This window comes from Penicillium soppii (assembly GCF_028829465.1).
Source record: "Penicillium soppii strain IBT 18220 chromosome Unknown utg000005l, whole genome shotgun sequence".
Taxonomy (NCBI): Eukaryota; Fungi; Ascomycota; class Eurotiomycetes; order Eurotiales; family Aspergillaceae; genus Penicillium; species Penicillium soppii.
The window spans coordinates 5,069,906-5,092,487 of record NW_026643235.1 but is presented as its reverse complement, the minus strand read 5'-3'; the positions used below and the strand labels follow the sequence as shown (position 1 = coordinate 5,092,487).

The 22,582-nt window shown below is 45.2% G+C and overlaps 5 protein-coding genes across 5 annotated transcripts; 2 read left to right on the top strand and 3 right to left on the bottom strand.

Moving 5' to 3' along the window:
* Window positions 1-2,191: 2,191 nt before the first annotated feature.
* Window positions 2,192-4,363, top strand: N7529_007361 (zinc finger BED domain-containing protein; the record flags this gene model as incomplete). Its single annotated transcript, XM_057242888.1, has 2 exons — window positions 2,192-2,758; window positions 3,659-4,363. Coding segments are annotated over 2 exons (1,272 nt in total), but the record flags the coding sequence as incomplete, so codon positions are not given.
* A 363-nt stretch (window positions 4,364-4,726) lies between these two features.
* N7529_007360 (HAT dimerization) lies at window positions 4,727-4,999 on the top strand (the record flags this gene model as incomplete). The annotated part of the gene is made up of 1 exon (XM_057242887.1): window positions 4,727-4,999. One exon carries the CDS (start codon window positions 4,727-4,729, stop codon window positions 4,997-4,999), a length of 273 nt encoding a protein of 90 aa, XP_057098246.1.
* A 2,152-nt stretch (window positions 5,000-7,151) lies between these two features.
* On the bottom strand, window positions 7,152-7,544 carry N7529_007359 (uncharacterized protein; the record flags this gene model as incomplete). The annotated part of the gene is made up of 1 exon (XM_057242886.1): window positions 7,152-7,544. One exon carries the CDS (start codon window positions 7,542-7,544, stop codon window positions 7,152-7,154), a length of 393 nt encoding a protein of 130 aa, XP_057098245.1.
* A 572-nt stretch (window positions 7,545-8,116) lies between these two features.
* N7529_007358 (uncharacterized protein) lies at window positions 8,117-8,590 on the bottom strand (the record flags this gene model as incomplete). The annotated part of the gene is made up of 1 exon (XM_057242885.1): window positions 8,117-8,590. One exon carries the CDS (start codon window positions 8,588-8,590, stop codon window positions 8,117-8,119), a length of 474 nt encoding a protein of 157 aa, XP_057098244.1.
* Window positions 8,591-19,240: 10,650 nt separating this feature from the next.
* On the bottom strand, window positions 19,241-19,477 carry N7529_007357 (uncharacterized protein; the record flags this gene model as incomplete). The annotated part of the gene is made up of 1 exon (XM_057242884.1): window positions 19,241-19,477. One exon carries the CDS (start codon window positions 19,475-19,477, stop codon window positions 19,241-19,243), a length of 237 nt encoding a protein of 78 aa, XP_057098243.1.
* Window positions 19,478-22,582: the final 3,105 nt, after the last annotated feature.

Here is a 22,582-nt window from a genome sequence, read left to right as displayed (position 1 = left end):
GCCCACTAGCCAGCTAGGAAGGGCCCTCAGCCTAATATGGGTTGAATGGCTGAATAAAATGAATATGGTGAGCAATATGAATATGGTGAGCAATATGAATGTGGTGAGCAATGTGAATGTGGTGAGCAACATGAATGGCTAAGCAACATGAATGGCTAAGCAACATGAATGGCTAAGCAACATAAATGGCATATATGGTGGGAATAGCTGAATAACATGAATGTGGTAAGCAACACGAATAGCTAAGCAACATGAATAGGTGAGTACCGTGAATGTGGTGAATAACATGAATGTGGTAAGCAATATGAATGGCTGAATAACTTGAATGTGGTAAGCAACACGAATAGCTGAGCAACACGAATAGCTGAGCAACATGAATGGGTGAGTACCGTGAATGTGGTGAATAACATGAATGTGGTGAATAACATGAATGTGGTGAATAACATGAATGTGGTGAATAACATGAATGTGGTGAATAACATGAATGTGGTGAATAACATGAATATGGTGAATAACATGAATATGGTGAATAACATGAATAGGTGAATAACTTGAATGTGGTAAGCAACACGAATAGCTGAGCAACATGAATGGGTGAGTACCGTGAATATGGTGAATAACATGAATAGGTGAATAACGTGAATGTGGTAAGCAACATGAATAGCATATATGGTGTGAATGGCATATTTTTAGGAATAGCTAAATAACCTGAATGCTATATATAGTGTGAGCAACGTGAATGTGGTGAAAAAAATCAATGGCTGAATCCTATGAATGGCATATAATGGGAATGGGGAGTGTTGTATGGCTGTAGTGCCAAGCCTTTCTTGCTCCCCATCAAAACATCTCCCATTTTTGATCACCCTCCACCCCACATATATATATTCATATAGTGTAAAAAGTGGCTAAGATATATAAAGCGATCTATATTATAACCTCTATAAATTTCAGATTGATCAGAGGTCTGTAGGCCTCGGCAGTAGGGGTGCGAAGTTTACATGAAGTCAAGATGCGACCCGCTTATCTTATCGTGGTGACCAAGTGGCTGCCTCAGGCCCCGGTCGCACCTCCAGATTCCCGCACCCCATCAAAACATCTCGAAAAACCCGGCATTTTCAATCACCATTTTCTCAACAACTAGAGGGCTGTGCATACTCCGATGTCAATAGGGGCAAATTCATATATGCCATTTTAACTTCCTAAATTTTCAGAGCGATCCGAGGCCTCTAGACCTTCGCAGTCTAACGACGAAAAGAACCTGCAGTCTAACGACGGACCCACTTTTCCTCCCATAGTAAAGGGAAAACCCTAACCTGCAGTCTTTAAGACTGCAGGTACCCCCGTGGGATAGGAAGCCGATGGTGGGGTGATTGAAGATGTCTCAAGACCTCTCGCGGTCTCACAGCATGCTCGCATCGTTTGCAGACGATAACTGGGTCGGTCGACGGCCGGTGAAAAAGTTGATGTTCCATTATTAAAAGTGGAAGTGGATTCGGCTGATAATGATGTATGTATAGTAGTGCGTGCGTGAATGTGGTGAATGTTCAACACAAAGTCTACGGTAAAATTACTTCAAAGTCATTCCGACCGTAACTGGGGATCGGATCCAACCCCCAAATCATCTATCTACTAACTCCCCTGATCCCGGTCGACGGAGATGGTTGAGGTGATACGACGGCCCATGCTCCTCCATTAATTGCGGAAGTGATGCCTGAGGCCGCGGTCGCAACCCCGCCAAGTTCCTTACCCGCACCCCATCAAAACATCTCCGATTTTCAATCGCCAGGTTCTCCACAACCAGTACGCCGGCGCGACTAAGATCGAAATGGGAGATAATATCTATGCTCACTTAGAACTATGCAAATTTATAGACGGAACGGGGGTGATTTGGATCCTGAACCCTGGGTCGCAAGTTAGACTGAACCCAGGCGGGGCCCACTTCTTTTTCCGCCAATCGCAGACGGGAACCGGAAGCCCTAACAGCGAACTCTGCCAGAGTTCGCCCCCCCCCCGTGGGATAGGATAGTGGGTCAACACTTGATTTATGATATATCAGATCTATACAAGCACCCCTTTTACTAGTAACCCCCTTTTCATATAGTCGCAACTTGCGACTCGCAAGTTGCCTAATGTAAGTTAATATCATACACTCTCCCTTAGTCTTTACACTGTCCCTTACATTATATTCACTATGTCCCAACCTAGTGCCTATACCGCAGGGCCCTCTTCGCTTCCTCCGAGCTCCCAACCAGACCTCTCCTACGTCGACGATATATTTGATCCTAACCTTGATCTAAATATTGATCCTAGTCTCTTTAACAGCCAACAGACTTCTATATCAGTGATAGAGTCTGAGTTCACTCAACCGGCCCTTCTTAATTGCTCCCTCAAACGTATCGGCCCCGATCGGAGAAAGCAGTTTATCCTCTACGACGCGATGAACAACACGTCTAAAGCAAAGTTTATTGAGTGGTGGCGCACAACAGTACGCGGCAGCGATACTAAGACACAACAAAGGCTACGATGGGATGCAAAACACACATCGGATGTCTGGGAGAACTTCGACCAGGTAGCACATTATGTTACAGGCGAACCTTTGGTTATGTGTCGGACTTGTGGGGCCACACTGCCTCATCCAAGCGCGAAGCAAAGCGGCACTAACACACTAAAGCGGCATATGACCTCAGGTAGATGCCAAAAGGGTGGTAAAAGCAAGTCTACACAACGGTCGATTAAAGAGACTATACAGCATATATCGGTAAGTCTTATATGATTATACCCTTTAAGATAACTAACACTACTATACATTAGGCACTAGAGCCTTCTTATATCTCAAAATTCTCGAATGATGAATGGGAAAGAGAGCAGATTGAATGTCTTACCAGTCTAAACCTACCTTTCCGGATACTTAAGAGGAAACAGTTTGCTTCCTTGATTCGAATGGCACAAAAGGCTCCAGCTGAACCTACTTTACTCCATCCTCGCACTGCTCAACGCCGGCTAAAGAAATTGGTCGATGAGGAGCAGCATACAATTCTCGCTACCTTACCAAAAGATGCGAAGCTCTTAATCGCCCTTGACTGCTGGACATCGCCTTTTCAGCAAGCATTCATGGCGATCACAGGGTACTTTATCGACCGAGACTGGAATTACCGTGAGCTCCTACTTGGTTTCGAACCACTTGATAGGGCGCATTCTGGTGTGAATCTAAGTGAAGTGCTTATGGAGATCTTTAAGAAGCTTGATATTACTGATCGCGTGTTAGCGATTACATCAGATAACGCATCAAATAACACAACTTTGGTACAGGCAGTTCAAGACTCTATTGACTCCCTTGAACTACCGAATAGCCCAGTGGTTGTTCGAATCCCTTGTCTTGCACATGTTATCCAGCTAAGCCTTCGCGAGCTACTTGGATCAGTGAAGGCCGATCCCTAGAACGATATTATAGATCGGAATGTTTCAGATGTCTAAGCCCAAGCCCAAGCTCGATCGCTCCGTGCTTCCCAGAGTGAACAAGTCATTATACAAACCCTTGTTAAGGTAAGTATGTTACTATTTTTATTATTTAACATACCTAATAAATATATAGATTCGAGGGCTTACTGTGTTCATTAATGCAAGCCCCTAACGTCGCGATGATTTCTTCCGTCTCCAGACCAATAGAACGAAACTTGCGCCTATCCAAGATGTCCGTACACGCTGGAATTCAACCTTCCTAATACTTCGTCGTGCGAAACGCCTTAGCAAGCCCTACGATGAATACTGTGATAATATTGGGACCCAGAAATACAAACTTAGTAAGGCAGAATGGCGGCAGGTCGACTACCTTCTGTATATCACAGAGCCTTTCTACCGCTTTACCACAGTGCTTTCAAAGACCAAAGAAATAACGGTACATCATGTTTTTGGTATTTATAACGCCCTCTTCGAGCACTTCGAGGAATCGATCGCACGACTCACTCCGAAAACCATACCTTGGAAGAAGGCGATGCTACAAGCCCTCAATGCTGGGATGGCAAAGCTTTCATCTTACTACACAAAGACGAAAGAGATCCATGGTAGTCTCTACGCGATTGGAACAATTCTTGCACCCCAGCATAAGCTTCACTTCTTCTCAAGTAAGGCGTGGGGTACGTCGGAGAACGACACAAAATGGAGTGATCAGTACAAGGAAACGCTTCGCCAGTTCATAGCTCCTTACGCCCAAAGACACACCCAGACACAATCCCTACGAGGAGAGCAACCCCCCTACCGTCACTTAGCCAGTACAAGTGACCTAGACGCTCTCCTCGACCTTCGGCCTCACATTCACTCCAATCTATCAACATCAGAGCACGAACTCGCTAGATATCTTGAAAAGCGTACGTTATATTCACTATTATTACGAGCGGGAATACTTATACCTATTATAGCAAGGAGAAAAGTCGATCCTTTACAATTCTGGAAGGAATATGAGAATGAATTCCCGATTCTCTCAAGTGTTGCTCGCGACACTCTCTCTATTCCCGCAACAGGCGCTGGAGTTGAACGTCTTTTTAATTCAGCACGGGATGTCTGCCACTACCGGCGTGGGCGGCTGAGTGCGAAGACAGTCCAGGATATCATGATGTTCCGGTGTAGAACCCAATTCGACATTGAAATAGAAGATCTACCCGATGAGGATATGTCCTTAGATTCTATATAAGAAGCAGACGAACAGAGAGAGGCTGAGCTTACCACTGATATGCCTGAACCAATCAGCGATGGTGAGGATTGCGAGGATAATGATCCTGTCGGACTGATCGAGCACGAGTTTGTAATGGCGAGTCAGCTTCCTTGTCCTTCTATAGTGCTAAGTGCGCGGAAGCGACAGAGAAGTGAGCTAGTCGACAGCGAAGATGAGAGCAGTCCTCATCTCCCTCTTTATGGAGATGAGAGTGGCACTCAAAGGCGCCCTGGGTTAAGAGAAGCAAGGAAGCGTGGCAAACCTAGTGATGATCAATTTGTATCGTATTAGTGTGAATGTATGTCTATAATAAATGCCTGTTAAACCTACTGTATGCCAATGCCACTGCTGTCTACATGTAATCAAATTACTTAAAAATACAGAGCTAAAATGCACAAATAATGCAAGTCACGAGGTCAAGGAATTCTGCTTACTAAAAAGGCCCATGGGCGCCCACGACGCCCATGGGCTATAGGCCCTAAGGGTAGGGCCCGTCCATGGGCATGCCCACGGTGGGCATTGCCCGCTTACATAAGGCCCATGGGCAATGCCCACCAGCCCGTCCATGGGCGATGTCGCAGTCTAGTCATGACTAAGACCTCCTCCGACATACTACCACGTCTTACGTAGCTAGGGGTCTAGCGCTAAGGTGTCTACGGCCGGGTTCGTAAATAGGTATACATCCCCTACCGCGAAAACCTCCTTAACGCTCGAATAAAGCTGCGTATAGAGAAGGCCTACCTGCCGCTACGGGGCGGCTCGATACGTCTCTAGTGTGAGGCTGCCCGAGTCGTGGAGTAGGCTGATCGGATAAAACTGCTGCTTTGGACGTGAGGACTTAGGAGGATACTACTGCCTAATCCACTTAGTATACGACTCTAAGCAGCATCGCCGCTAGAGGATGGTCTGTGCCACTAGTTGGTTTATAAGGGGCTCTCCGTCCGAACGGTGCCTAGATACGTCGAGTCCAACGCCACCAACCTATGAGGGCCTAGTAGGATAGGTCTCTTTCCCAATATCGATGTAGAATTGATCGGAGAGATGAGACTCGTCGATCGTGTTACCCCAATGCTAGGCAAACTCTTGCATTATACCGTCCCACGTATTTGCTTTGGTCAATGTCTTCAGGTTTTTACCTTAGACGAGGATGGTCACGTCCAAGAATTGCTAGAGTCCAGCGCTCTCGATGGTCTCTAGAATACTTGCCCATATAAGCGAGAGTGCATTTGATGGGAGGAAATAGAATAGAAGCTACTCCCGAGCGACTGGATCCATTCGCTACGAGCGCATCTCAACACCCCGGGCCGTAGCATTTAGCCGGCTGTGGTCAAAGCTAGAAGGATAATGCTAGACAAGCGAACCATCGTGATAGCGGTAGATTGTAGGGAGGAGTATCTAGTCTATCCAGATCCGAAAGTCATCATCACGGAGGCGGCTGGATTGCTGCTCCTCCCGGTATAGCCGCGGGAATAGGAAGTAAAGGGATATATCCTTAAATCCGACTAACCGCCTAAATGTATAATATGGGATCTTATGTACCGGCCGTCGGACGTGATGAGCGCGACCATTGCTTCTAATATAGTGTGTAGGTGTAAAGTATAGGGGGGTTCTAGTGTTTACAGGATAGGGCCTGTCAACTAGGTAAGACGAAGATGGCTCCGGAACAGATGTATTATGTGAATAGTACAGAGACTGATTCTTGGGGAACTTCCCGGTCCCCAAGAATGGACTATTTATCATTGATAGGAGCGGGGTAGAGTGGCGGTCAGGGTACGCTCTGTGATCGACAGTGACACGCTGGCGATAACCCGTCTCTATGACAGGACTTCTGAAGAGTCAGGATCCACTCCGTTACAGTAGGAATGGGATTTAGATATAGGCTCGAACGAAGATCAGAGACAGGCATCTGAGTCGAGTTCCACCGCACTCTAAGTTTGGCCACTGCTAGGCTGTGCGCGAATCCAACAATACTATCGATATCAAATGTCACCGCCGTTAGGCGTTCTGGCTTATAGTCGGCGGCAAGGCAGAGGTGGACTGGACGAGCGTCAGGCGTGGCCGGACTTATCCCGGTATAGATCTCCCGTTTTCGGGCTGCGCTGGTCTTTCCTGCGAGGTTGTCCTCACGTCTAGCCATTGTTGCGGCACTGAGAACATCTGGGTATCCCCCATCTACCTGAATCCGGTCTATATACTCTCCTAGACCGAGATGCTCCGTATGCTGTATGCCATGTTCACTCTCCTGCTGCGTATGGCACTGGCGGTAGCAGCCATGGTGTTGTTGAAGCTGGTCAGTAAGAAGCTAGGCTAATTTATGGATATTGCTAGCCGCGTTGGTTGTCAAGTCTTCGGATTGCACGGGGGGTGGAACCACAAACGGCTCGGTCGCTTGAACCGGGATTTCAGTTATCCCTCGTATAGGACTAGCTTCGGTAGTCCCTTCTTATACACTGTCCGGCGAGATTGCTAGAGCAGGATCGTTAGCTATATCACTCGTGGATTCTAGTAGCACCTCATTATCTATCGGCGGGATCTTAGGCATCGGTGGTTCCCATAGTCTAAGGTCGGGGCTCAGAGGCGGTAGAAGTTGCTCAACCTCAGTGGCGATAGAGAGTTCCCCGGGAGGAAAATAGATTGACGGAGGTTCATTGATATCAGTGGATAGGGGCACTGTGGTGGAATAGTGCTGGTCGAATTGCTGGGCACGATATACAGCACGGGCAGACTGTCGCCGGTTCCGCCGTTGCGTGACATTCGATACTTGCTTTGCCTTAGTAGATGTATATGTTCGCGGTCGTCCTCTTTTTCGCGTTAGAACATCTAATGGTAGTGCCATAATAAGCTAGTGTAGGCATTCTTGATGCGATAGTACGTGGCAGGAATATTTTTCAAGTGATACGAATAGGGGCGCAGAGAGATCCAGTCAGCATAGGAATCGAACCTGGAATCGAATCTATCAGATAGTTATGCCGTGTTCCGAAAGAGGTTTAGTTTTGACCACGAAAATCAAAAAGGGTTTAGTTTTGACCACGAAATTCAGAAGGGTTTAGTGTATGCTTAGATAAGCACTTTGGCATCAAAAATGACCGGATTCAACGGACCATAACTCCATGGTTATTCTATTTATGAAAATTCGGATAGAATATTTGGAATGCCAGGGCATTTTATCATGATGAAAGTGCCACTTATAGGTCTACATGGTTGTGGTTGTCGTAAGTCGTGGTCAAGATATCGTACATGGTAGGAGTATACCGGTTTCTTCAAGAGTCTGATCCAAGGAGTCCCATCACGGGTGAGAATCTACAAAGTGCCTGTATGCGTCCACATTCTTTTCACAACTTTACTTGTCGTGGTAGCTTGGCCAAAACGCCCTCGCTTTTCCGATATATCGCTCGCATTGATACCATGTTATGTATTGAGGTATTCCATGGCTCGGCTATTTGCGTTTTTTGATGAATAGTAGACCCCCTCGACCTCTTCAGAGGGCCACATGATCTGAACTATGTAGACATGCGAGGGTTTGACTTTTGATGGTGGTGGATCATTTGCTGCGATTGCTTCAGCAGAAGCACTCTGTATGTCCAATTTTGGTGCAGAGTCAAAGTTGACCTTCGTGGATGAAGATAGTTCTGTGGTATTTGCAGAGTTATTGGCTTTAAGAGCCAGCCTCTCTTGTCTTGAATGATGGGTTGGAGTGCGGTTCTGCTGGGGTGACGTGTAGTCGTCACGTAATCTTCGACGGCCGGGTTGACTGCGATGCCTTATGTGAGTCTTCGGCTTATAAACATCGTCCTCTTTCAAAGGTTGGATAAATGTGTGATGCCGCTGAGTTGAGTCTAAGTTCAGCTCATTGATCAGAGAGGAAATATCCTTCTCAGCCATTCTAAATTAAAATCAGCGACAGAGATATAGCGCGAGCAGAAAGAACTTCCTTGCGTAGTTAATATTAAGGTGTAATAGGAATCAGGACTGGGCTGGCTTGTAACGAATTTAAATTGAGGGAAAGCACTTCAAGGAAATGGCATATTCTAAAAAATGAATAAATTAATTTTGCCCTAGCATTAAGCTGAATATTAATGAACTTCCTCCAACCTACTATGTGCTGTACCATATGAGGGGTTTGGAGAAGTGAGAGGTCATTCCTTGTTGCTCGGCTGCTGCGAAGCTTTGTGTAGGTCTTTGATTGGTCCGCTAATAGGTGATGTGTAACCTAGGAGAATCGTCTTCCTTGTATTTCCCTGGAGGACCTCGAGAGGGACCTCCCTTATAGGCGAAGCAGGAAGCGACACTGCCCACTCCGGCGCGGACCTGATGGAAGAATCCATCATAGACGAGCTGGTAGGGCGTGATACATACGAGGAGCTGTCGCTGACATAAAAGTAAAGAATTTAAGCTTGGGACTGGCCGAGCGCCCAAAAAGCAATTCAGTGGTTAACGTTCAGTATGGACAGCTAAGTTTTGTCGTCACGTCTAACGGCGAAGACGAGATGGGCAAAGCTACAAGCAAAGCGGGTACACATGTGACTAACTAAATACAGTTTGGCCAGAGAGGCACTTCCTTAGCCTCATCGTCATGTGACTCCCGTATGAGAAGCTCCTGGAGCACCAGGATTGGTGGGCACCCGGAGGAAGGAGACACTAGTTATAGATTCGCATGTATTAGTCAGTCTTATGCCCACATAAATTGCTAGAAAGGGTTTGGACGGCTAGGCTAACCTGGCATGGATATGAGAGATGACAGAAATGGCACTTGCATCTTCCCGGAGCACGTGATTTGGCGACGCGTCAAAACTCAAAACACAAGACGCGTCGGTCTACCATTTATGCGAAGGTTTATCCAATTCCCTCCGACCCGGCTATGTCCCTTTATTCTGACATGTCTACGTGCTAACACTCCAAAGTTTGACAACCCTTTTTCTACCTGGCCTTACGTTTTCATTTACGAAGTCGTCTGTACCAGTCAGCCCGCACTTTCCTTATCCCTGTCAATGTCGACCCTTCTATCGTGTATGCAAGAAACCCTATGACTCATTTCCCCAGCCATAGAAACGGGCACACATGGCATCTGTCTGGAACTAGCCCCTACCTGGCTCACAAGTCGACCCCCGCTTCTGAACGATCACTGGTGCCAGCGCAGTGCGGCATCGTAAGCGCCTGCAGGTGTTCAATAATGGACAACGAATGACATTAGTGGGATGTAGCCTGTCAGCCAATCGGCAAAGCCTACTAGTAACGAATGCTTGGTCAAGTATATAGGAGCGCTACCCCCTCCTTGCCTGTTTCATTCTCTGAAGTACAACGTCGGGAAAAGGAAGCCATTACACACTCAGGACCAGGTAGCCTTCTTCAAGCCCGTCCCCTTGGTGAAAAGAACACCGCTGACATCGGTTAGGGTCAAACGTCTTGCGACATGACAGATGAACAGTACTTCCCAACTGGGAAGATATGTTGTGGTCGGCGCCTGAAACTCGCTTCTGTCCAGGAAGAGAAGGAGAACGGTAATGGAGGCCGTAGGTACTACAAATGTTTCGACTGCCATAAATTTTATTGGAATGACTGTCGAGGTATAAATGACAATAACTATCGTTGTTACTGTCAGCTGCCTAGCCGCTTGGGTGCTGAGTCGGTTGAGGACAATGACGGCACTTGGCAGCTGGTTTACAGGTGTAAGGACTCTTCTTGTCACTTTAAGAAGTTGTCACAGCGTCGTCCCTGCGACGCTAGCTCGGTTGCCCGTAAGGTTGCTAGGGGTTTGATCTAACGTCATGATTGAGGCCTATATCTAGGGATGGTGTTGGGATAGGGAATGGCAGTGCTGTTTATACCAGAACGGGGTGCGATGGTCTTCAGACTTTCTGGGCTGTCTAGTACCTTCCGCAATGTTTCTCCATTCTACTTTATAGAGGTGGAAACAATGAACAAACCTTTCTCCATTCTCTCATTTAAAATAACTTTTGGTAGTCAAAGAATAAAATTTTTTGCAGATTCTATACCCTCTACTCTAGTCGCAAGTGTAATGAGGGCTCACTACGGTTCTGCGCGCGATCATTGGTCCGCTATGCGGGCTCCCGCGTACCCTGGTGCGTGTCCGTACATGGTACACCCCATCAACAATTGAGAGCTCCTAGAACGTTATAATCTCAACCTTTATCGATGATGTTCCAGTGATATCTCTATTACTAGATAACTATAGATGATTATTTCTATCGGTTCTATAATTCTAAAAGTCAAAGCATCGTAGCTCAGAATCATTGGTGGCATCTGGCCCATGTTTTGCCTCATCAGCAGATCGCTGACTCCCCACTAAAATTGAGGGCCTGGCGTTAGATCCACAGTTGCGGAAGACGTGGCAAGCTGTTGGTGGTGGCCTGAGCCATGACCCAGTGGCATTGATGCGTGCCTACCGGTACGGAGCACTCGACTTCGACTTTCAGCAACCATAACTATATAGACCTGAAACTAGTGCTACACCTAGGCTTTGTTACCCTAGCATTTAGAATTTTTAATTTTAATTTTTATAAATGGAATGTGCATGGAGTTCTGATCGGTTTCCATACTGAAGCGCTTATCTAAGTATGCACTAAACCCTTTTTGATTTTCGTGATCAAAATTAAATCTCTTACAGAGTGTCAGCGTGCCCCATCAGCGGATATTATAATAGCTTCGATTTCTATATTCCCAATAGTAGATTTTGTAAATCTCCGTTTTCAAGTCCATTTGACCAGGTTTGGTGGAGCAAATTTACATTGAAAATTTGGAGGATTCCATAGTTTTTCTATGATTCTCGATGTCTAGAGTCCCGTACATGAGACTCCTAGATGGACTTGAAATTTTCAGGGCAAACATGCAATGTAGCAAACAAATCGTGTATGTAGCAAGAGGACTTTCGGGAATTGACCGAAGTTCTATGAACTAAGTACTTGATGATATGCGCGGCGGTGTGGATGGGAGAGTTTCAACCTGCACCCGCAGCGCTCGGACTTCCTCATGTAGCTTCTCATTCTGGTTTCGGATGATGTTCTGATCATGCTTGACCTCCTCTAGGTCAGCGTTGGTCGATTCGATGAGCGTGGTTAGAAGTCCTCAACTGAGAAGCTGAAGTGGGTTTCTTGGATGTTTGTGGGAAGGGGTTCGGGCCCTCCCGTAGGTGGGTCCGTCATCGGTGCGGGGTTAGTGACAGTGCAGACTTTGGGTCCGCCCTGAGATTCTGCCTGTCACATGACCAAAGAGGGGTCAATCACAGAACACACATGTACTTAGTTTGTTTTCTCTCTCCATGCCAATTGAAGAAAAGAATTTATCGTTTCCCATCAAGTGTGGTCTTTGTCCATCCAGTTAAGCCTCATACCGATCAGAGCATCCAGTGAACCTTCAGGGGAAGGGAGGGGTGAGTCCCGTGATCGGGTGTGACAGCGGGTCGCAGTAGGTGATCAGTGGATACGCAGAGACTGACCAGTAGGGAGCGATTCCCTCGCTCAGTTAGCTCCCGCTCGGCACACAACCAGAACTAATATACAGTAAAACCGGTTTAGTACGATATAGTTGGTTTGGCCATTTTCCATCGTACTAACCAGGTATCGCACTATAGTAACATATATATATATATATATTTCAGGTTTACATACAGAAATAGCCCCTAATATCCCTCTGCTTTTGTGCATTTAATCTCCTATCCTGTATTAACCTCTCGTGTTTATACAGGCTAGTTATAAACTGCGTTTCGCCCCGATCCTGCTGCTCTTCATATAAACGAAGCGTCTCCAATGCATGAATGGCATCATGTATCGGAACCAGGGGGGTTTCAGGTATGGTTTCTGCATCTGTATCTTCACCATTATCATCATCTCTGGTAAACTGGGCTAGCACTATATCATCTATAGTCTCAATGCCATCGTGCACCACCTCATCCATAGGATTAAGGAAGTTCTCAATGCTCATTGGGTCTAGTAATATAGGCCTTAGCCTAGCCAAACCAGCATTAAGTTCATTCATCCGCTTCTGCTGTATTCGATAGTCTTCGCCCTTCTCTGTTAATAGCTTATTAAAGCAATTAGCAATAGTTTGAGCGGAAACATCAAATTGCCAGGCCTAAATCCCCCATTTTAATGCTTCAAGCACATTCGTAGATTGAATAGGATCACGGCCTGCGTCAAATTCAGCCACCATAAATCCTACCCACTGGCGTTTCCAGTAGGCCTTCCAGGTTCTGATAATACCCTAATCTAATGGTTGAAACTGGCTCGTTAAATTAGCCGGAATGTAGATGATCAAGGTGTTTTGAAGTGGTAAAAGACTATTATTAATAGTCTTTACTACGGATTCATGCGCAGAGAAATTGTCCATAAGAAGCACCACCTTGCGATTAACCATCTGGCTATCAAACCATCGAAGCCATTCTTCAAAGATCTTGCCAACCATCCATGCTTTTGTATTCGATCTCCTTTGAAGATTAGAGTTATTAATATTGATGTGAGCGGCAGTAAAGGCGCGGGGTTTTTGAGCCGCTCCAATAAACCACGGAATCAATTTCTCAGAACCGTCGGAGTTACAGCAAAAAATGCTGTGATCCTTGATTTTTATTGCTTTTTCTCGATAGATTCTTCGTAGCAAGGCTTCGATCAGGGGTTCGTCTCCAATAAAGTGCAGTCTCATCACAGTTAAAGATATCTGTTAGATGATACCCTTCGAGTGCATGCCGGATAGGAATCATAGCTTCACTTACGGACTCCGGTGCTTCCATCTTCACCAGCTTGTAGCCGATTCCGAATTGATTCCCGGCTTTGGAAGGCATCTAGCCAACCATTACTCAATGTTGGCATCGGTTGACCTTCGTATACTGATAGTTGGGTCCAGAAGTCTTGCGTAATTAGTATCTTCTCTTACGCGAGAACGATCCAATGTATGCGTGCGGCTTCGAGTTCTGGCCACTTCGCAGTGCGGATCAGTCTTCATACCACATGTAACTGTGTGCTAGATGTTTGGTCATCAATCACCCACCCCTGTACGCCATTCGGTATCTAGTCATGCATCAGGATACTGACAATCAAATCTGCCTATAGCTTCTCACCTCCCTTGCGGCAGAAATACACTTTGTTTCCGGCAGGATAATATTGCTTTTTTCGGCTGTCCGTAGGCGCAGTGGGTAGTCCCGGTGGCGTTGATGGTTGGGGTCTGCGTTCAGGCATTTCAAAATGCCGTTTATTGCTACAAGAGAAACTCAATATGAAGCCGGATTAGACAGTTCGCAAGGAAATGCGAGGAAAAGGAAGCGGGGTCATCTTTATAAACGTAGCAAACATCTCGGGTCCGTTTGGATGCTAAATGATTAGTCTCTTCGCGTGATTGCACGTGCAGCCTATATTGCAGGGATGCGCTTCCCCGACGTTGACTTGGGTATCGGATGAAAAAAAAACAATGACTATATTGTCTCAAAGGGCGCGCATAGTGTTTAGAGAAATAGGGACCTCTGTAAAAACAGAACAGAATATGACCGACCGCCATAAGCGTTTGAAATCAGTTTCACTTTTCACTCTCTTCTCTTTATTCTTGAACTCTATTATGAACTTTCGAAATTTTCGAAATGTATCGCAATAATAAATTACACAAACGGTGGGATTATAACTCTCAAGAAACATGGATACTGTTGTAATGGTCTTTGGGGCCATACAATGGGAGACAGATCACTAAGACTGCCAAGCACTCTTTCCAACCTTTGGCCTTTTCCCATCAGGGTTTTGCCTGGTTGGTTTTAACGAGGCTATGCAGGACGAGGAGTAATGGATCCGATCATGTAACGGGAATGTTCCGTCTACGAAAAGGATTCGGATGTAGTGTCACCAACGAAGATGGAATCGCAATAAGTGATACCGACAGAGATAATGTGCCCCTGGGAGCTTCGTCCAAACGGGGCATAAAAGGGGATAACTCCCTGGCCCCTATCTGGGGGACAAGAATTAGTCTCTGTACAAGAATACTATATCGTTGACGCTCCTCCACTTACTCATTACCGATCCATCATCGTATCTTACCGGATTGACAGGCTGATCACCCCTGACCTGGTAATCTTCTTACAGTCGGGGTTATCAAATCCCGTAAGATTAAGGCTCTCCTCATTCTCTTTCGCTAACAAAGTTTCAAATCACTAAGTTCGCATTTATAGGGTAGATACCCCTTGATTTGAACGAGGATTTAATAATTCGTTGTGTTAATGAACGCCGACGAACATCGCCAATCATCCGGAAAAAGTCACGTTTATCGGACGCACTTCCACCCCACATAACTTCCTCATCATTCGTGCTTTTGAAGTGATGTTTAAGGGTTTGAAATGCCTGGCCATCGAGGGGTTGTACGAGGTGAGAAGTATGCGGAATAAAGTAACATGTCATAATGTTATTCACTTCACAATACTTCATGAACTCGTGTGTGCAATGTGAATGATGATCATCCATTAACAAAAGCCTCGGTCGATCCTTTTGAATTAGAGGCTTCGAGGCTCCATTGAATGAATTAAGCCATTCTAATGCCACGGTATCGTTAGTCCAGCCATACTCGGTAGGTCGGATCCGGAATTCATCAATATCAATTGATGTATACCATTCTTCTTGGTGTCGGGATCCCTTAACAAGGAACCACGGTAGCATTGACCAACCACTTGCCGATACACATTCAATGCAAGTAATTGATTCAGCTTGAACACCAGCAGGTGATTCCGCATTTAAACCTTTTGAAACAACTTTTCGACGCTTTCCCTGGCCGATAACAAAGCCAGTCTCATCCCAATCAAAGATCTCGTGCGGAAGAAATTGGTGCTTTTTCAGTAGTTCACCATAATGATAAAACCACTGAGTAATTTCACCAGAATGATCACTATCTATCCGCTGCTTTTCCTTAGGCTTTTGTGTAATATAGCGGAATTGAGAGGATAGCCGGCGAATAAATCGGTAGACCCAAGATTTGCCAACAGTCCGATCTTCACCCGAGCGTTGTAAAATGGAATTTGCAGTGCGTTCAATGAGTCCTGGATAGGGATCGGTATATGCATTGTGAAGGGCAATACTCCATTCAATGCCTTCTCCTGAATTGCATTCAATGCCCTATTTGGTTGCTGGGTGGAAGTTCTACTGCCGGCACCCTTAAATCGACCGTACAATGTATAGTATGGAACATTGAATTCACGGCTAATGGCGGAGAGGTTGGGTTTCGTTTCGGTATGACATTTAGCTAATGCATTAAGCATTGCTTCTTCACAAACTGGGGTGTTTTGAGGCATGTTTTAGTGTAGATATTTGTATTTGGAGATGGTAGTAATGGTAAAATTTCGTGTTAGGTGAATATTTTGTGTTGGGTGAAACAGACTAATGAGCGCAACCGCTCATTAGTAATGGTAAGACGGCCATACATGGTTTTTGTTTTTGTGTAGAGCAAATTCTGCCAACGATTTGTTTTACTCGAAGGCGAACACAGTAGGTGGTAGATTGTCATTGTGGGTAATTAGTTGATGGCTCGATGGTGTTGTGTAAAATTTCTGAATGTTGGTTTATATTATTTGCCCTTTTTGAATTCAGTCAGAAGTAAAGAAAATGGTTCTTTGCTCTGGACCTCAACTACATGTCAAACTAGTTAAAGTATGCAGGTGACAGTTGACTAAAAGAGACTTAGCCGCAGCAATCGGGCTGTCGGGTCGTATAATGTGACGAAGCTATCATTCTCCGGTCCTTGATGTCCCGTCTCATTTCTGGGAGTGGCGCCTCACTTCCGTCTCAGTTTCGCAGACGGGATTCTGAGGCCACGATCTCCTTTACCCATAACTCCGGTACTCATTGGTTGAGTATTATGATATTCTCAATAGCTAGCATCTGGTTGCTATGCCCTAGGTAAACAGATCATCGTGGAATGGAATTTTGTTGGACAATCGGAGCACTCATATCGGTGATTATCAATGACAATTAGCTGATTGACATTGTCTAAAACATGAGGCCTAAGTTTGACCAGTGTAACAAGGAGTTCTTTTCGATCAGCCTGCTATCATGCTAGAATCGTGATACCTACTGATTGACAATTGGTCCATCGAACGGCTGGACAAAGCATATTTATTAGATGTAGTACGAAAGCTTTTGCCACCATGCAGGGTCATGGAGGCACTCGAGGTGACACTGTATTATCATCTCATGAATGGGTATTAACTTCAATGTACTTTAATGATTAAAATATACGTATGCAAGATATACGTTCTATTTGTATTATTTGATAGGTCCGGAATGAAGGGTAGAAAAAGTTTGGCTAGAAGATGTGCGTGTCAATCTCCTTCGGTTTGTAATAGTCCCGTGAGGTGACACACTGCCATCCGGACACGTATACAGAACCAACCTTTTAGGTCCTTTACTTCCGGAAGATCTAGTTCTAATTTTCTCGGACCTTATCCTGAAGTTCTAGATATACGCCCTTGTCCAAATTCATTCAATCGTGTTTTGAATTCTGAGTATTGATAGGTTCCACGATTTTTCTCTTCTCTTCTTTGTGTTTAGATCAACAGATTGTTCCTTGTTGAACATCGCTCAATTCGAAAGAAACTCCTGCTCTAGCCGTTCAGCGGACGAATCCGATCTCCATGAAACCTCCAATCCAGTATCTCATGTATGAGTGGTAGCTACATGTCACACTACGAGATGTCAACTCGAGCCTCTTTGAAGTGGCTTCTTGCCGAAGTTTACCAATCCGATGACCATTTCTTGTTTTGAATCATGTGCATTGTCTTCTTTCTATCTCCACAGCCACCCATGTCATCCGGGACAAGGTCATACATTAATAGGAATCTGATAGTCCAGAATGTTATAAGTTTTGGTGGAAACCACGAGATTTATCTACATTATTGTTGTTCGGCTTTTCGAGTTTTGCCCTTGCGATATATTTGCTTCCACAGCAACCGAAAGCAAAAGAAAATTCTGACCTTGCTAGAAACATACCATGATGAGACAAAAGCAACTATTTCTGAGTTACATTCAGTAAAATGCTTTCGATTGGTGCACTATTAAACCCGCGGCATAATAATGGGAACATTGCCTTCTTCGGTCTCTCGCCAAACGGTTCAAAATCATCACGTTTACCTCGAGCACCCGAGAATGCAAGCCACTCACTATCCTCTCATCAACAGCAATGTTCAAATAAAGAGAGAGCCGAATCAAATACCAGTTGCTCAGTATTTCCGTACCTCGTTCGAAGTGACATTGCTCCCTCGGCGTATCATCATCATACACTCCCTACACTCAGTCAATCAATTCTTCCACTGTATCCAGAACAGCCGCAGGAGGACAAAATTATTGTGGATCAGCGTTATAGCGCAAATCGCGACAGGAAAGGACTTGGTTCCAATTCGAAATATGCCGAAGAGCATATGTACTTTCTGTGGTACCACTACGTTGACCTCCAAATGGATTGGGAAGAGATCCTCGCCATATTTTATCGTCAATTTCCCGGTATAAGGCGTTTGAATGTGGAAGTTATTCGACAAAAGCTCCGTCGATTCGTGAAAAAAAAGGGGCTCCATCTCCAAAGATACAACGCTCTATACAGGAGCTTGAGCAGACCGAGAGGTCTATAAAGTCCATTGATTTAAGTCAAACGGCAGAAACTCAGGAGTACTTCAGCCAGAGAAAGTCTGGTACTCGTGGATGGAAAAAGACACATTCCTAACTTAGGGAAATGTGAAACTCAGTTCTAAAGTGGTGTGGACATTAGCGCCAGAATATTTATAACAGCAAACTTGAACCACTGGTCGGATGCTATTGATCGGTCACTCTTCCCTTCTTTATATTGCAAGCATTTTGTATATTTCTCAATTCGGTGAGTATAGCTTCAGAGTGACACTAGTCCCAAACTGGCAATACACCGCTTATCGACGGAAAGAATCACAACTGCAGGAACAAATGTTGATCATGTAAAAAGGCATCAAAAGAGACTTGGTTTGTTGAGGTGAAAGTAAAGAGATCCATTCTCTTTGCTTCTACTGTAGAGACATACGTTGATTACTTACTGTATTTCAGATCATGTCTCGCGAGTGAGATCCGGTACACTGAGAGCATTTGTCAGGGATCGCAGTTGCTTGGGTTTTACAGTAGATTTCGAAAGCGGATTTCCCTGTGGACACTAACGCTGTGTTTCTCGGCCCGTATGTGTCTAATGAGTCAGCGTAAATTACAGTAGGTTTCCATAGAATTTGATACGACGTTCTGGGCAGGGTCCTAAATCCCCATGTGCAGGAAAGTGGATCTGGCGATCTAGCTTGGTAATACCGTGCATGACCTGCCTTTTCTTATCGCTGAAACGTGGTAGTATGATGTGTGAGGATATAAAAGCTAAATAATGACATAAAGTTATCTTCTGACGCTGTAAAGCAGAGTGAGGAAGCAAATGTCCACAAATCGACATAGTGCCGCAGAAACCTATTGCAACAAATCTTGACGGCCCGTCTTGAAGAAAAATAAAAGTTAAATATCAACGCGTTTCGTTAGTAAAAATCCACAGGTAGCATCATTATTATGCCATCTTCGCGGCTTCTTCCGTTTCAGCTGCGTTGGGGGGACCAGGGCCTTGGCAAAGCACACCGCTAGTGTGGACATCGTCGGAGTCCCTGTCGCTGATCTCGTGATTTTTGCTTAGACCAAGAGACGAGATTTGGGACAGAATATGGGCCTGCATGGCGTGAGTATAGGCTTTCATGGCACTCTGGATTGAAAGGTTGCTCGCGTTGGAGTTGAAGATGGAAAAGGGCATGGTGGGCTATAACACGATCGTTATGTTCCGTATTTTCGGTCGCTTCAGGAATCGATGTTGTCGTGATATGAGATGTCGCGGGTTTCACTGATGACTCTGGAATCAGCACGGTTCGCTGACCAGCGAAGCAGTGGCCACCAAGCTGAGAAAATATGAAATATCGTCTTACGAAGGAATTTTATCTCGTGGAGACAATAAATTAAGACTGTCTACAAAAGATGACATGCTAACAGTTCCGTGTGCTTACCTCCCATATAGAGAGGCCAGACTGAGGGACCCTGATCGTAGACAGAAGTAGTCTTACTTAAGAATAATGTTGACGTAGGCAAGGGTAGGCGTATGAAGATATGCTTCGTTGAAATCGTTGTAGAAGCAAGTAGGATAAAACAGTAAGAATGATGAAGATAGAGGTTGTTAGAGGACAACTCACCGAATGTAGGTAGAGGTTACCGTCCTGTCAATGTGTAAAGATAAAGTACTGCTTATTTACACGCTTGACTATACGTAAGAAATACACAACTAACTGACAGGAGTGTTTCGGCAAAATCTTTCAATCTAAACTAGTTTGTCTTGGCATTGGTATTAGGAATCAACTGATGAGTGTAGTTGGTGGCACCAGCTTCGGGACGTACTGTAGAAGCACAACTTCAACCATCCCATTCTTTAATAGTCAAGCCGGCGTGCCGAAAATGGCCTCTAGAATTAGCCTCTCTCGCCCCAACCTGATTAATACACCGCTCGAGGAAGGAGGTGAACTCTCGGTCTGGATCTTCTGCGTAGTAGCTCCAATTTCGTCTTATGAAGCCTATCAGTTCAACAAACAAATTCTTCAATTGGATTCAGGTCCGGCGAGTACAGTGATATTCGAAATCAATTTTAACGACAATCTTTCTCTGTTTACCACAGGCTCCACCTCGAATGCTCTAGTCCTTATTTGGAAGTCTTTCCGCCGCCTTGCGTTTGTCCATGTATCTTCAATGAGTCAGCGTACATTACAGTAAGTTCCCATCGGTTCCCACCCCCTCTGGTTTCTCTGGTTTTACAATCAATAAGATAAAAGAAACGTATAGCTGTATTGAATTTGGCTTCAAGATCTAAATTAAAAGGGTTTGAAGTTGTCATTGGGCTCGAAATGTCCTGTGCAGTACATATTTCAGTAAGTGAAATTCGATGAGTAGGAGAGCGGACAATAAAATACCTGATGCGCCAAACTCGACCTAGTGAGCTGTTTCTACTTATGGAAGATCTGGATGTCATCGCTTATGTCTGTCCCGTTAGTAACAGGACATGCAAGCCCGGAAAAAGGTTGACATCATGAACTTCTCTTAGGAGAGATATGGATATAGTACTTTGGGCCGATGAAGACCGGTGAATTCGATTCGAGATCCCATTTTATTTGCCGACCATAAGAGAGGAAGCGATAACACCGCCTACGGAACACAATTCAACATCTAGTTTCCAGTTAATCATTAGTGAGTAGCTTACAATAAGTACATAATAACCTAGCTACCATTCAAAAGGTGATTCAATTAACCCACTGGTTAGACATGCAGAAAGAAGTCGAGCTCCATCAACCGGAAGACCCCCCCAGATCTGAATGTCTGCGGTGCTGGTAGCAAAGAAGGAGTGACTTATGTCAGGTTCATGGCCACAATCGGGTCGCTGGTAGTCTCCGTATCGACGCTCTTTCTCATGGCATCCCCGCCTGATTAGAAACTGCTGTTTTTTAAACCGATCTTTGTCGGAAAAGTCTCCGAGGGCCAGGATCTGTAAATTTGGAAGACCAGTCGGTCCGAAGGCCTATTCGGCAAATGACACAAACTCGTCCGCTTCGGAAGAGGCCGAAAGGAGTTTTCCTGCACCGTCTGACTAGTTCATATCCCAGATGGCAGGCGAAGTTGAGTCATCATTTATGATACTTGCGAGATCGCTCCAGCTATTATGATGATAACCTTGCCCGATACTTTCGATCTTGTGATTCTGACATATATCCCTGGATTGCTTTGTCCGTAACCGAGCACTGATTTCATGTGGGATGTCTCTATGGAGCCTCTCCGACCCACTGAACCGAATATGCAATACCTTGATGGTGGAACCGGTGGCTAACGGCTCAAGAAATAGCCTCTGCGACGATTAGCAACAACTTATTCTCAACATAAATCTCATAACTTACCACGACAGGTGGAGTTGTACAAAGGGCTAGAGCGGTGAGACAAGATAGGTTCAGGATGTCCCATTGACCGGAAATCCATTGCGGTGACACATCCCGGTATTCTTCGAAAAGACCTTCATTATCAATAAGGCCAAGTTGACGTTCGTGGTAACAAAGGGTCTCAAGTGTAGATCGGTGGTATCTGACAACTGATTCAACTCGAGAGGGATCCTCAAAGTTCGACAACCTCAGAAACAGATGCCTTAGTCCTTTGAAAGCGACCAAGAAGTTTAAGACTGGAGTCAGATCTTCGCCAAAACCATCAAGCAAGTTGTCGCTCGAAAATTCGAAAAGCTCTAGTTGTGGCGTGCCTTTTGAGCGAGTCAAGGAAGTAAGGAAGTGAAGTTGATTCGGACATTCACGCAGAACCAAAGCTCTGAGCGGGCCATATATTAGTGCCGGACTCGGCCGGAAGTTTTGCGGAAAGGAAATTTTGGACAGTGCTAAGGATGAGAGCGAAGGAAGAGCGCTTGAATGGCATATCCTCGATTGCTGCCCAAAAATCTCTTCGCAAAGATCCGAGGCATCAGAACATCTGACAAATCCAATTGACAGATCTGTCAATTGTGCAGCATTTTGGCGGATGTATCGTCGTATAGAGTCGACTTCAGCAGATTGCTAAACACCTTCCCACTTTAACATTTTCAATGATAAGAACTCGGAGAGACCATCCAGGGCACCTCCTGCCTGAGGGCAAGTCCCATCCGTAATGAGCGAAATACTATTAAGGCTCTTCTGGTGCCGACAAAGGTATCCCTTTTTGTCCAAGATACCTGCTGGAAGGCAGGTGCCTAAACCCCACCTAATACAATTGAGTATTAAAAAGGCAAGAGAAGTAGCAGTTCCTGACCAAAAGACTTACTGGAATGAACGGAGGCTATTTTCTTTGAGAC